This window comes from Labrus bergylta, chromosome 22 (genome assembly GCF_963930695.1).
Source record: "Labrus bergylta chromosome 22, fLabBer1.1, whole genome shotgun sequence".
In the NCBI taxonomy this organism is placed as follows: Eukaryota; Metazoa; Chordata; class Actinopteri; order Labriformes; family Labridae; genus Labrus; species Labrus bergylta.
The window spans coordinates 4,747,511-4,758,919 of NC_089216.1; the positions used below are offsets into that span (position 1 = coordinate 4,747,511).

The window sequence follows — 11,409 nt, forward strand, 5'->3', positions numbered from 1 at the left end:
CCCGTTGGAACGACGGCAAGGGAAGCGGGACGAGCGAGGCGCCCGTCGCGTGTTATTTTTTGTTGGGTCGGTTGGACACAAAAAAAAAAAAAAAAAAAAAAAGTGCCGAGAAAATCCCCGGGAGAAGAGCCAAACCTCCCCAGATGTAACCGAAAAAACGAGCCGTATTGCGGACGCGAGCGGAGACGGCGGGAGGGGACACTCGAGGAGAAGGTATGCGCTTCATGCGGGGTTTTAATGTGGATGTTTGTGGAGATGTGGGCGGCGTGAGGCTGTCAGAGGAGCCGGAGCTCTGCGGAGCTAATCAGCGGCATGGCAGCCTCTGGGCTAACGTTAGCATCCGGGCTTAGCTGCGCCGACACAGTGAGCAGACCCAGCTCACCTCAACCTGCAGCTCCAAGTGATGCTGCTTCACACTGGAGCTGTGTCACCTCCTGCTGCTTAAATTAAACCTCTTTAAAAGAGGCTACTTTCTCCAAAAGAGGCTGTTTAATCACCCTGAAGCGCGTCTTTATGATTCACACCGGTTTCCATGTTTTGATTTTTTTGTTTTTTGTTTAAAACCGAAACCGCAGCTTCAACGCAGCTGCCGCATTTTCCTTTTGTCATGATAATTCAGTGTGAATGTATCACATCAGAAGAAGGTTGTGTGTGTGTGTGTGTGTGTGTTAATGTCGGGAAGGTGTGTACAGACCGGTTCCAGCCAGAATTATTAGGTCTGTGTGTCTTAATTGGCTTATAATGTGAAGTGAGTGAGTGAGCCTCAGCTGCTGCACTCATTAAGAGGATGTTTGTCCTGATTGATCGATTTGTTTGTGAGTCTGTGGTTTGATTACAGCTGACAGCTCGGTGAGACACCACCTGCTTATTCAAGATAAATACTTCCTTATTGACAATGATGGTGTTTCATCATGCAGGGGCGAAGCCAGAGTCTAAAGGGGCTCTTTGGGGGGGGGGGGGTGTTTGTGTTTCTTTTTTCTCTCCTGTAGACATTTTTATTTGTTGACAGACTTTTGCTTTTCACTGCTATAATGCGTGCGACGTTAAGCAGGGAAAGAGAGAGTCATCATATGGTTCCCCCATTAGGGAGGTTTTCTACTGTCGTTGCAAATAATGCACATTTTGGGCCATATACAAGATTTATTTTTGGGCTTTTTAATGTAGAGATAGGACAGTAGAGAGAGTGGGGAATGACATGCGGGGAAGGAGCCACAGGTCGGATTCCAACCCGGGCCGCCCCGCTTGGAAGACCACAGCCTCCGTACATGGGGCGCGCGCACTAACCACTGAGCCACTGAGCCACCAGCGCCCCCTATTTGGTGACTTTTATTGACAGACTTTTGCTTTTCACTGCAACAATGCGTGCGACGTTAAGCAGGTAAAGAGTGTGACTGCTGTCATGTGGTTCCCCCATTAGGGAGGTTTTCTACTGTCGTTGCAAATATTGCACATTTTGGGCCATTGCTTTGTTTTTTTAAAGATTTATTTTTGGACTTTTTGTGCCTTTTAATGGATAGAGCCGGAAATTAGGGAGAGAGAGAGAGTGGGGAATGACATGCGGGAAAGGAGCCACAGGCCGGATTCGAACCCGGGCCGCCCCGCTTGGAAGACCACAGCCTCCGTACATGGGGCGCGCGCACTAACCACTGAGCCACCCTATTTTTTTGACTTTTAATTGACAAACTTTTGCTTTTCACAGTAATAATGCACTCAACATTCAGCAGGGAAAGACAGTGACTGCTGTCATATGGTTCCCCCATTAGGGAGGTTTCCTACTGTCGTTGCAAATAATGCACATTTTGGATCATTCAGGGGCCCGCCTACTGGTCTGGGGCCCCCACGCAGTTGCCTGCCTTACCTGTAGACGAGCAGCGCCTCTGTCATCAACGCTAAACGACGGGTAACGTTTCAGGTCGTTTCAGGGAACGATCATCATAAAGCCCGACATAATGAAGGAAGTTAATATAAGAAAACTCAGTTACACATCATGACATTGACTTTTCATTGACTAGGAGTGTTCCTGGTTTTTTTGTGTGTGTGTGTGTGTGTGTGTGTGTGTGATATTTAAACCAGCTTCTTCTGGTTTATTCTGCATTTCCATTTATTCAAACAAGGCAACAAAAAAAAAACAACAGCTTATAATATCCTGAATCTGACGGCTGACCGGTGGCATTTTGAGGAGAACAAAATGTCCTGCACAGTCCAAAAGTAGAAAGTTAAGCTTTTTACAGTAGCCCGGTCTGCGGCTGTTACAGCACACAAGTCGCAAAGAAAAGGACGAAAATAGTATCATTTAAAAAAAAAAGAAGAGGAAACACCCCTGCGTCATTATCGTGACAGAGCGTATTGCTGTTTCTGTGCCAGTGTAGTGATAACAGAATGTTTATGCTGCTTCTTCTTCTTCTTCACATGCCATTCAGTTGACTGGGTCCAGTTGCCTTCAGGTGTTAATGTGTTGTGTCTAGACTAATAAAGCCTCCAGGGTGTTTCCCAGTGTTGTGCACAGTGTGTGCTGGGATAGGCCTCAGTGTCCCGTCCCCCCCCCCCCCACTGAGTGGTTTAAATGTAGCTGGAAGTGTGAGGTAATAAATAAACTTACTCTCCCTGAATGTGTAGAAAGAGAGAACGAGGGGTACACGGCGTCTCTGCTGTCCGTGTGAGGGTGGTCAGGGCCAGACGTGCGAGGCGGGCACGCATTGGTTAGAAAACGGGGGGGGACGGGGGGGGGGGACGTGCCGTGTCTCTGCATGCTGAGCGAGAGGAAACGGCTCCTCAGCAGCTCCTGGCTCAACCGGTTGAGACCGCTCTCCCTTTTAATAATTAAATTATGAACTGGGCCAAAACAACAAATCAGCTTCATCTCCGTGCCTCTGTCACTTTTTCTTCTTCTTTTCTTCTTTTTTTTTGTACCAAGAAGGTAACGGTGACTTTGCACCTTAAGGGGCCGCCTCACTGTGTCCTTTCCACTTGTTACGTCAAGTCACTCACACACACACACACACACACACACACACACACACACACACACACTGTAAATACAAGCAGGATCTGTGGACATGCTTTAGTGGAGAGATGTCAGAGCGCAGCAGAGCGGTTGGGGGGGTTGGGGGGGTTGGGGGGGTTGGGGGGGGGGGGTGTTCGGTGCCTTGCTCAGCAGTACTCAGGAAGTGCCCTCTCCAGCTACCGGACCAACTTCCTTATTTTTATGCCATGTGATAAAGCCATTTTAATCAGACACAGCCATAAATAAATAAAAGAATAAAATAGACGCGTGGACGCCCGCCCAACACAGAGATCATGACAGCTACTTTGTGTCTTTATATCGAGTCATGTTATTCAGATACAGACATGAAACCTGCGTGCTTGTGCTCGTGCATGAAGTGTGACGTGCCTGAGCGCGACACGCAGCGGTCACACTGCTCTAACCAACTGGACTTTAGCGTTGAAGCGTGCTTGGGCACGGTACGGATCGTCAGTGTGACCGCGCCCTCAGTCAAAAAAAAGATGAAAACAGTAACTTCTAACTGTCCCTTTAACTGCGTCGTGAAACTAAAGAAAACGTTTGAAATAACCAAAGTCAAAATGACCTCGTCTGCTTTACCTGTGCTGTAAAGTAGTTGTCACATCGGTGCGTATCCAGGCCATCATTACCTAAACATCACCTGAGAGATAGTCGAGCACAGCTTAAGATCAGCGCAGTGCCTCGAGCTAGTCCCCCGCAAAACACCCCACCCTTCATTTCTACTCTGTCCCAGGTAGTCCACACTTACATAGATCTTTTTAAAGACTGTCTACATATTATAGCGATATATTTCAATGAAAATAGAGCAGACACTCTGCGTCATGTGCTGCAGACAGTGCTGACAGTGATGTTCACTCCTGGAATAAAACTCCAGGAGGAGTTTGTGTGAACTAAAAACAGCCGAATATTTCGCCCTGGACTTCAACCCGGAGTCTCTCCTGATAGACCCCCTCTAGTATTCTTTCTGCAGCAAGTCCGAGTGAGCTGATGTGAGAACTCAGCAGGATATTATCTGGAGAATTCAGCTCGAGCCAATGGGAGGGGGGGGGGCGGGGGTGAGGTTTAAATATCCTGTTACTGCTGCACGGTGCAAAGAGTGTTTGCATGCGGCCACTTTGATCTCAGTATGTTGTTTTCCACTCTTCAGTCAGTCATATCGGTGTGTATCAGACAGCGGACATGCAGAAACTGATTTCTATTTGTGATAGGCTCGATAGGATCAGCCTACTGCTATCCATCAGGCTCTGCTGCATTTTCATATTAACATGAATCTGAAGATTAGAGCTTAACCGAATATCTGTTTTAAAATGTGTTCCCATAACTGTTACCAACATTAACTTCTTTATCTTCTTCTCTCCTTGTCGATCGTCCCCCTCCCTCTCTTTTCTCTTCCCTCCATGACACCCCCCACCCCTGCTTGTGGCCATCGATGGGTGCTATCAGCAGAAAGACATTTTTATCTCCTGAGAGCATGCCAGACCAGTCTTAGACGTTTTACTTGAGAGAGGGCAGCGAGCTGTGTGACTCTGAGCCGTGAGGATCGAGACGGAGTGGGAAGAACAGATGAAAGTGTTCCGGTGCAGTTTAAAGGGAAGAGAGGGAACGATTGAGCTTTAAAGAGACACCCTCAGACCTGTTGGTTTGGGTGTCTGATACTAAGACTACATATCTGCACATTTGGAATCAGAAAGAGGCGAGAAAGAGAAGAAGTGGTCGATTTTCTTTCACATGCTCGGTGACAGACGACATCTCTGCTCAAATGGAGAATTCCAGGAGTAAAAGAACAAACCACAGAGGCCATCGTTACCTAAACATCACCTGAGAGATCAGCGCAGTGCCACACCTAGTCCCCCCCCCCCCCCTCCCCCCCACCCCACCCGTCCCCACCCCCTCCTGCGTCCCGCAAAACACCCCCCCCCCACCCACCCACCCTTCATTTCTACTTTGTCCCAAAGTGAGCTGGCATGGCTTCAGTGCGCTTCACCGTGACGCCCACCAAGGCGGAGGACCTCCCGGGGCTGTCCGACACGTCGCCCGACATCAGCTCGCGCTCGGGCGCCCGCGTGCGCTTCGGTTCCAGGGAGAGCGTCAATCGGAGTGACCCGCTCAGCGAGGCGTCAGGAGGAGGAGGAGGGGCCGACACGCCTGAACACAGCAGCATAGAGCAAGGTGAACATCACACACACACACACACACACACACACACACACACACACACAGCCATTCACATATAAGTAATGTGCTGTCGCTGCACTTTCAAAGTACACATGGCAAGATTTAACACGTTTTTCAAATGTGCTCCGTGAAGCGGACAAAAGCACCGAGTGAGAACCAGATCACACACACCTAGTATGCATAACAAACCCGTCGCTGTGCCTAAGCCCATTACTGACAGTTTAATCCACATGTTTGAGACGTGTCAGCACGCCAATCCTCCCTCGTAACACATTGGACAACACATTTCAGGATTCCAACCACTGACAGTCCTCTGAAGCCATCTGATTTCAATAAAACAAAACAAAAACAAGCAGCAAAAATACTTTTCAGTCCATCATAATTTATGTATATATTAAAGCCTGACCGATTTATCATCCGGCCGATATTAACACATCTCATGACTATCGGTATCAGGAAATCTGATCTCCGATACGTGCTGACTAGATTTACTCAACTGAAGTTTGGAATTTATCTTTATATAGTTTTTATTTATAATTTAGTTGATTGTTAACTCTTTCAGTGCACTGTTGTTATTCTGGCCAATTGAGGCTTTTGTTCAACTGTAACAAACATTTTTTTGTCTTCATATAATGTCATATAAGTTTATGGTTGATATTTAATGTTGTACCTGTACATAAGAGAGCACAGTTCACCAAAGTTAAATTCCTTGTGTGTGTAAGCATACCCGGCCAATAAATCTGATTCTAATTAAAAAAAATAAATAAAAAATAAGGTTTTAAAGTGTTTGATAACTGAGTTTGAGGGATCTAACCAATAAATGTGTGTCTATGTCGATCGATCTCTAAATGTCTAAAGAAAGATATCGGCTTTTTATCTACCTAGTATCGGTTGAGGTATCGGCCCCAAAAATCTGATATCGGTCCGTCCCATGTGAACATATATAACAGTAGCAGTGAAATGCTTAATGTAAACTAATATAAGAATGAGGCTCAAGTTCACAGAAGGACAACGAGAGTTAAACGATTATATCGGTTATATCGATACATGTAAACAAAAAAGAATATATATCTATATATCATATAATTGCAGAACTTGCTGTGGAAAAAAAATTACATTTTAGGTTTTCTTGAGCACCAAAGAGATGACCGCCTCTACCACTGAGCCACAGCTCCCTAAAGGATACAAAGTCCGATTCATAGTTCAGTATTAAAAATGTCTAAGGGGTTGCGTTAATCATAAGCATGCAGTTTATTTTTTAACTTTCTTGCAAATCGGTGTCCAATTGAACATCCTGACATTTGAGACACACACACACACACACACACACACACACACACACACACACACACACACACACACACACACACACACACACACACACACACACACACTGAGCCATTCATTAGTTACAGTTTAAAGACCTCACACATCCTCCGCTCCAGTACAGGCTGCACACTGTCACAGTACAGCAGCGCTGCCTTCTCATTGGCTAACCGATCAGTCAAGTGTTTAATGGTCTTTAGGGTTTCATGTTTGTCACAAAGATGTTATATATAAATAAAGTTATTATTATTATTATTATTATTATGTTAAAAACCCACGAGGCTGCAGGCCGCTCGTCGTGAGGCCGCTCTCATGTCTTGTCTTTAATAATGCGTTAACAGTGTGACTTCATGCTCTCACTTAAGTGTTTTATTTATTTCAATCTTATCTGAATGTGACCTCTGGATCATTTATTGTGGTCATAGTGGAGGTTTCACTTCCCTCCACTGCTGTCATGAGCTCACCAACAGAGCACACACACGTCTTCACTTCTTCACTTCACAGCAGCTGACATCAGCAACCTTTTCACGTGGACTCTGGAGTCCAAATCTGACATGAAATCTTGTTTAAAGACTGTGGGAAATGTGAACTTGTTACCCTCGGAGCACTGCGACTCCACAGATGTTTCGTGTGCAGTAACTCACTCTCTAAAAGTGTTTCAGAGTATCTGATTGATAGAGTATTCAGAGAGGAGGGGCGGGGCTATAACGGCTGAGAGATGTAACTGTATTAACTGCTTTGATCCACTTAAGCGGCCGCATAGTAGTAAGAACACCCCGCGTTGCTTAATAAGCCTCCACAAATAGAAATGGAGCCGTTTAATCCCATTGAGCTTCGATCGAGCTCGAGCGATGTCGCTCAGAGAAACAAAGAGAGGGAGGCGCGGCAGTCGACCCGGGGAGGTGGAACCTGCAGGGGAACAATGCTGCTGAAAGGAACGAGTCAAGAATGTGAAAGAAGAGGAAGAGCGGAGGGGGGTCATTTCAGAAAGGTCAAACGCTCTGTGATTTGCCTATTAAAGATAGCAATCACAGCATCACATTCAGAGGCTGCTTCCTTCCTGTTGAGCTAAGCGTAAACGCTGAACTTCTGAGGCATCACTTTTTATTGTCAGCTGACATCCACCATCGACTTTAAACAGTGTATAAAACATGGACGTACGCTCAGTGACGTCACCCATTGGTTTCCGGAGAGGCGTTTTGAAGCCAGAAGAAGAACGCTGCCTCGACCTTACTTACGAATCTTAAAAACAGGCACAGAGCTCGCACCTGTCAGTCAAATCAAACACACCCCTAATTATGCAAAATGTGTGAATTACTCTCAGCCTTAGGGCGGTTCACTTCAGGGATCCTGGCCCAGATCCAAGTCCGGTTACCTCTTGTAGCCTACATAAGTGTGCTTAGTTTACAAGACAGACGGACTCAAAAAAAAATACAACAATTAAAAACGGGACGCTCAGTCGAGCAGCATCCACAACTCAGAGAACAACTCAGAGAACAACTCAGAGAACAACACAGAGAACAACACAGAGAACAACTCAGAGAACAACACAGAGAACAACTCAGAGAACAACTCAGAGAACAACTCAGAGAACAACTCAGAGAACAACACAGAGAACAACTCAGAGAACAACTCAGAGAACAACTCAGAGAACAACTCAGAGAACAACACAGAGAACAACTCAGAGAACAACACAGAGAACAACTCAGAGAACAACTCAGAGAACAACACAGAGAACAACACAGAGAACAACACAGAGAACAACTCAGAGAACAACTCAGAGAACAACACAGAGAACAACACAGAGAACAACACAGAGAACAACTCAGAGAACAACACAGAGAACAACACAGAGAACAACTCAGAGAACAACTCAGAGAACAACACAGAGAACAACACAGAGAACAACTCAGAGAACAACTCAGAGAACAACACAGAGAACAACACAGAGAACAACTCAGAGAACAACACAGAGAACAACACAGAGAACAACTCAGAGAACAACTCAGAGAACAACACAGAGAACAACTCAGAGAACAACTCAGAGAACAACTCAGAGAACAACTCAGAGAACAACTCAGAGAACAACACAGAGAACAACTCAGAGAACAACTCAGAGAACAACACAGAGAACAACTCAGAGAACAACTCAGAGAACAACACAGAGAACAACACAGAGAACAACACAGAGAACAACACAGAGAACAACACAGAGAACAACACAGAGAACAACTCAGAGAACAACACAGAGAACAACACAGAGAACAACACAGAGAACATGACTTCACTGACTTTGTGACTTATTCAGTGTGTGGGAGGAAGTCAGTCCAGTTAGACTGGTACAAGAGTGCTGTTGAGTCGACATCTGTCTCTCTCTCTCTCTCTCTGTGTCTCTCTCTCTCTCTCTGTGTGTCTCTCTCTCTCTCTCTCTCTCTCTCTCTCTGTCTCTCTCTCTCTCTCTCTGTGTGTCTCTCTCTCTCTCTGTCTCTGTCTCTCTCTCTCTCTCTCTGTGTGTCTCTCTCTCTCTCTGTCTCTGTCTCTCTCTCTCTCTCTCTGTGTGTCTCTCTCTCTCTCTCTCTCTCTCTCTCTCTCTCTGTCTCTCTCTCTGTCTCTCTCTCTCTCTGTCTCTGTCTCTCTGTCTGTGTCTCTCTCTCTCTCTCTCTCTCTCTCTGTGTCTCTCTCTCTCTGTCTCTCTCTCTCTCTCTCTCTCTCTCTCTCTCTCTCTCTCTCTCTCTCTCTCTCTCTCTCTGATGATGTGGCCTCTTGTCACCTGTAACTCCTCACCTGACCCAACAGGTTAGGCGTCCAACATTTCACGAGCATCTCATGGTTGAACTTTTCCCACGCATGTTTATTTATCCAAAAACTTTGAAGTATGCAAAGAATGTTTGTTTGTTTGGAGCATGAATAGAGTTCAAGTGTTTTCCGTAAATATTCCCGTCAGGATTCACGACGATCACGTCGACACATCAACCCGTGCCTGATGATCTCGTCTTGGTCAATCTTTTCCTACTTGAGCCGCTGAATGAGAACAGGTGACTGAGTTTCACACTCGCCGTCTTTGTCCAAATAAAGAAGTGAAAGCAGGATGGGAAGTTACCACCCACCCACCAAATGCTGTTTTCTTTTTTTGTTTGTTTTAGTTACTGCACTAAGTTAATGTCCTGCTTGTTTTTATGGTTTCCTGCTGAGAGAGAGAGAGAGAAAGTTGATGATGCATTTTGGGATTTATCAGCAGCTCGTGTCATGCAGGTTTATTTTTACAGTTTATTTAGAGAGAGGGCCGTGGATAGAGTCAGAGGGGAGACACAGGTCGGATTCCAACCGTATCCTCCGTTCATGGGGAAACCGAAAAGGAGACAAGAATTTTTTATTTTCTTTTGTTTTTTCTTAGTCCTTAAAACTTCTCATGACTCCATATTTTTATTATCATAGAACCCAAGACTCTGGAGCCATTAAATAGGACAGTTGAAGAGAAAACAAATGTTGGGAGGATAGAGTGGAGGATGACATGCAGCAATGGGCCGAGGTCGGATTCGAACCCACGGTCACTGCGCTCCATATATGGCGTGCGTCATAACCCGCTAAGCGATCGACGCCTCTGCATCAACACATAATTGTGTAATAAATATTTTGTGTAAAAACTCCATTAAGGGACGACAGCAATGCAGCAAAGGATTCGATGGATTCTAATTACTTCTGATGCGTTGGTCTTTTGTTAAGTTGTGTTTAAATGTCTGTGTGACGCTAAACGCGAGCGTTAGCGGGCCGATAGCGTGCGTGTGGCGAAACAGGGAGGGAAGTGATGCTGCTGACTCGGGTGCTGACTGAGGCAGAAGTCGACCGGCCACACGGCGGCCATTGCTTTAGTGTGTGTGTGTGTGTGTGTGTGTGTGTGTGTGTGTGTGTGTGTGTGTGTGTGTGTGTGTGTGTGTGTGTGTGTGTGTGTGTGTGTGTGTGTGTGTGTGTGTGTGTGTGTGTGTGTGTGTGTGTGTGTGTGTGTGTGTGTGTGTGTGTGTGTGTGTGTGTGTGTGTGTGTGTGTGTCACTGTCTGTCCCTGGGAGAAGTGAGAATCGAGTGCAACTGGATCCCGGTTAGATACGATGACGTGATGAAAAAAGTGCTGAGTCACTGTTACTCAAGGCGGCTTCAGGGTGTTCAGTTGAATTCTAAAGAAACAGACTGAAGAAGAAATGTGATTTTTGTTGAGAGGCTGATCCTACGATAGGCTGTCAAACACTTAACATCTCAATTCATCACAAAATGTCCATAGTTTCATCGCATGTTTGAAATTTCATTATTTCACATTAAGATAAAAATAATCAGGCTTTTATTTTGAATTTTTGTTCTGTTTATGCTGAGACTTCTTTACTTGCTGTTTGATTTCAACCCCGCTTTTATTTTGAAATAAATGCAGGACCTTCTTGTAGATCGAAGGTGAAGACATTAAACTTCAAAAAAGCTAAATGAAAAACAGCTTCTTTCTTCTCCGTCACCGTGACAACAGGGAGACACTGTGGAGGCAGCCTGACAGCCCTAGTAATAACACAATGTTACAGAATGTGATGAATACTTTCAGAACATCTTTGGACACTTCCTGCCAACACTTACTCCTCATAGAACACCTTGTTTGTCATTATCTCTTTAATAAAAACACTCAAGTTAATAACTTTCCAAATGTTCTTCCAAAGCTCAACAAGGACGCACAAAGTGAAAACTGAAAGATGCAGATTGTTTCCTGCTTTCCTTCTTATTCAGGATCTCTTTTTTTATTTTATGTGTTTAGGTGATGGGAATTCCAAAATCTCCAGCGTGTACATCAACAACACTCACGGCGTGGACGACGATGACTTCTACGACAGAAACCTGGCCTTATTCGAGGTACG

The 11,409-nt window shown here is 45.3% G+C and overlaps 1 protein-coding gene across 1 annotated transcript in view; it reads left to right on the forward strand.

Moving 5' to 3' along the window:
• Positions 1 to 11,409, forward strand: part of LOC110004319 (solute carrier family 12 member 6) — an 11,866-nt gene continuing 457 nt past the window's right edge. The window contains exons 1-3 of the mRNA XM_065950908.1: positions 1 to 213; positions 4,466 to 5,191; positions 11,310 to 11,404. Coding sequence (XP_065806980.1) covers positions 4,987 to 5,191; positions 11,310 to 11,404 — 300 coding nt within the window. The 5' untranslated portion in view covers positions 1 to 213; positions 4,466 to 4,986. The remainder of the gene's footprint in view (positions 214 to 4,465; positions 5,192 to 11,309; positions 11,405 to 11,409) is intronic.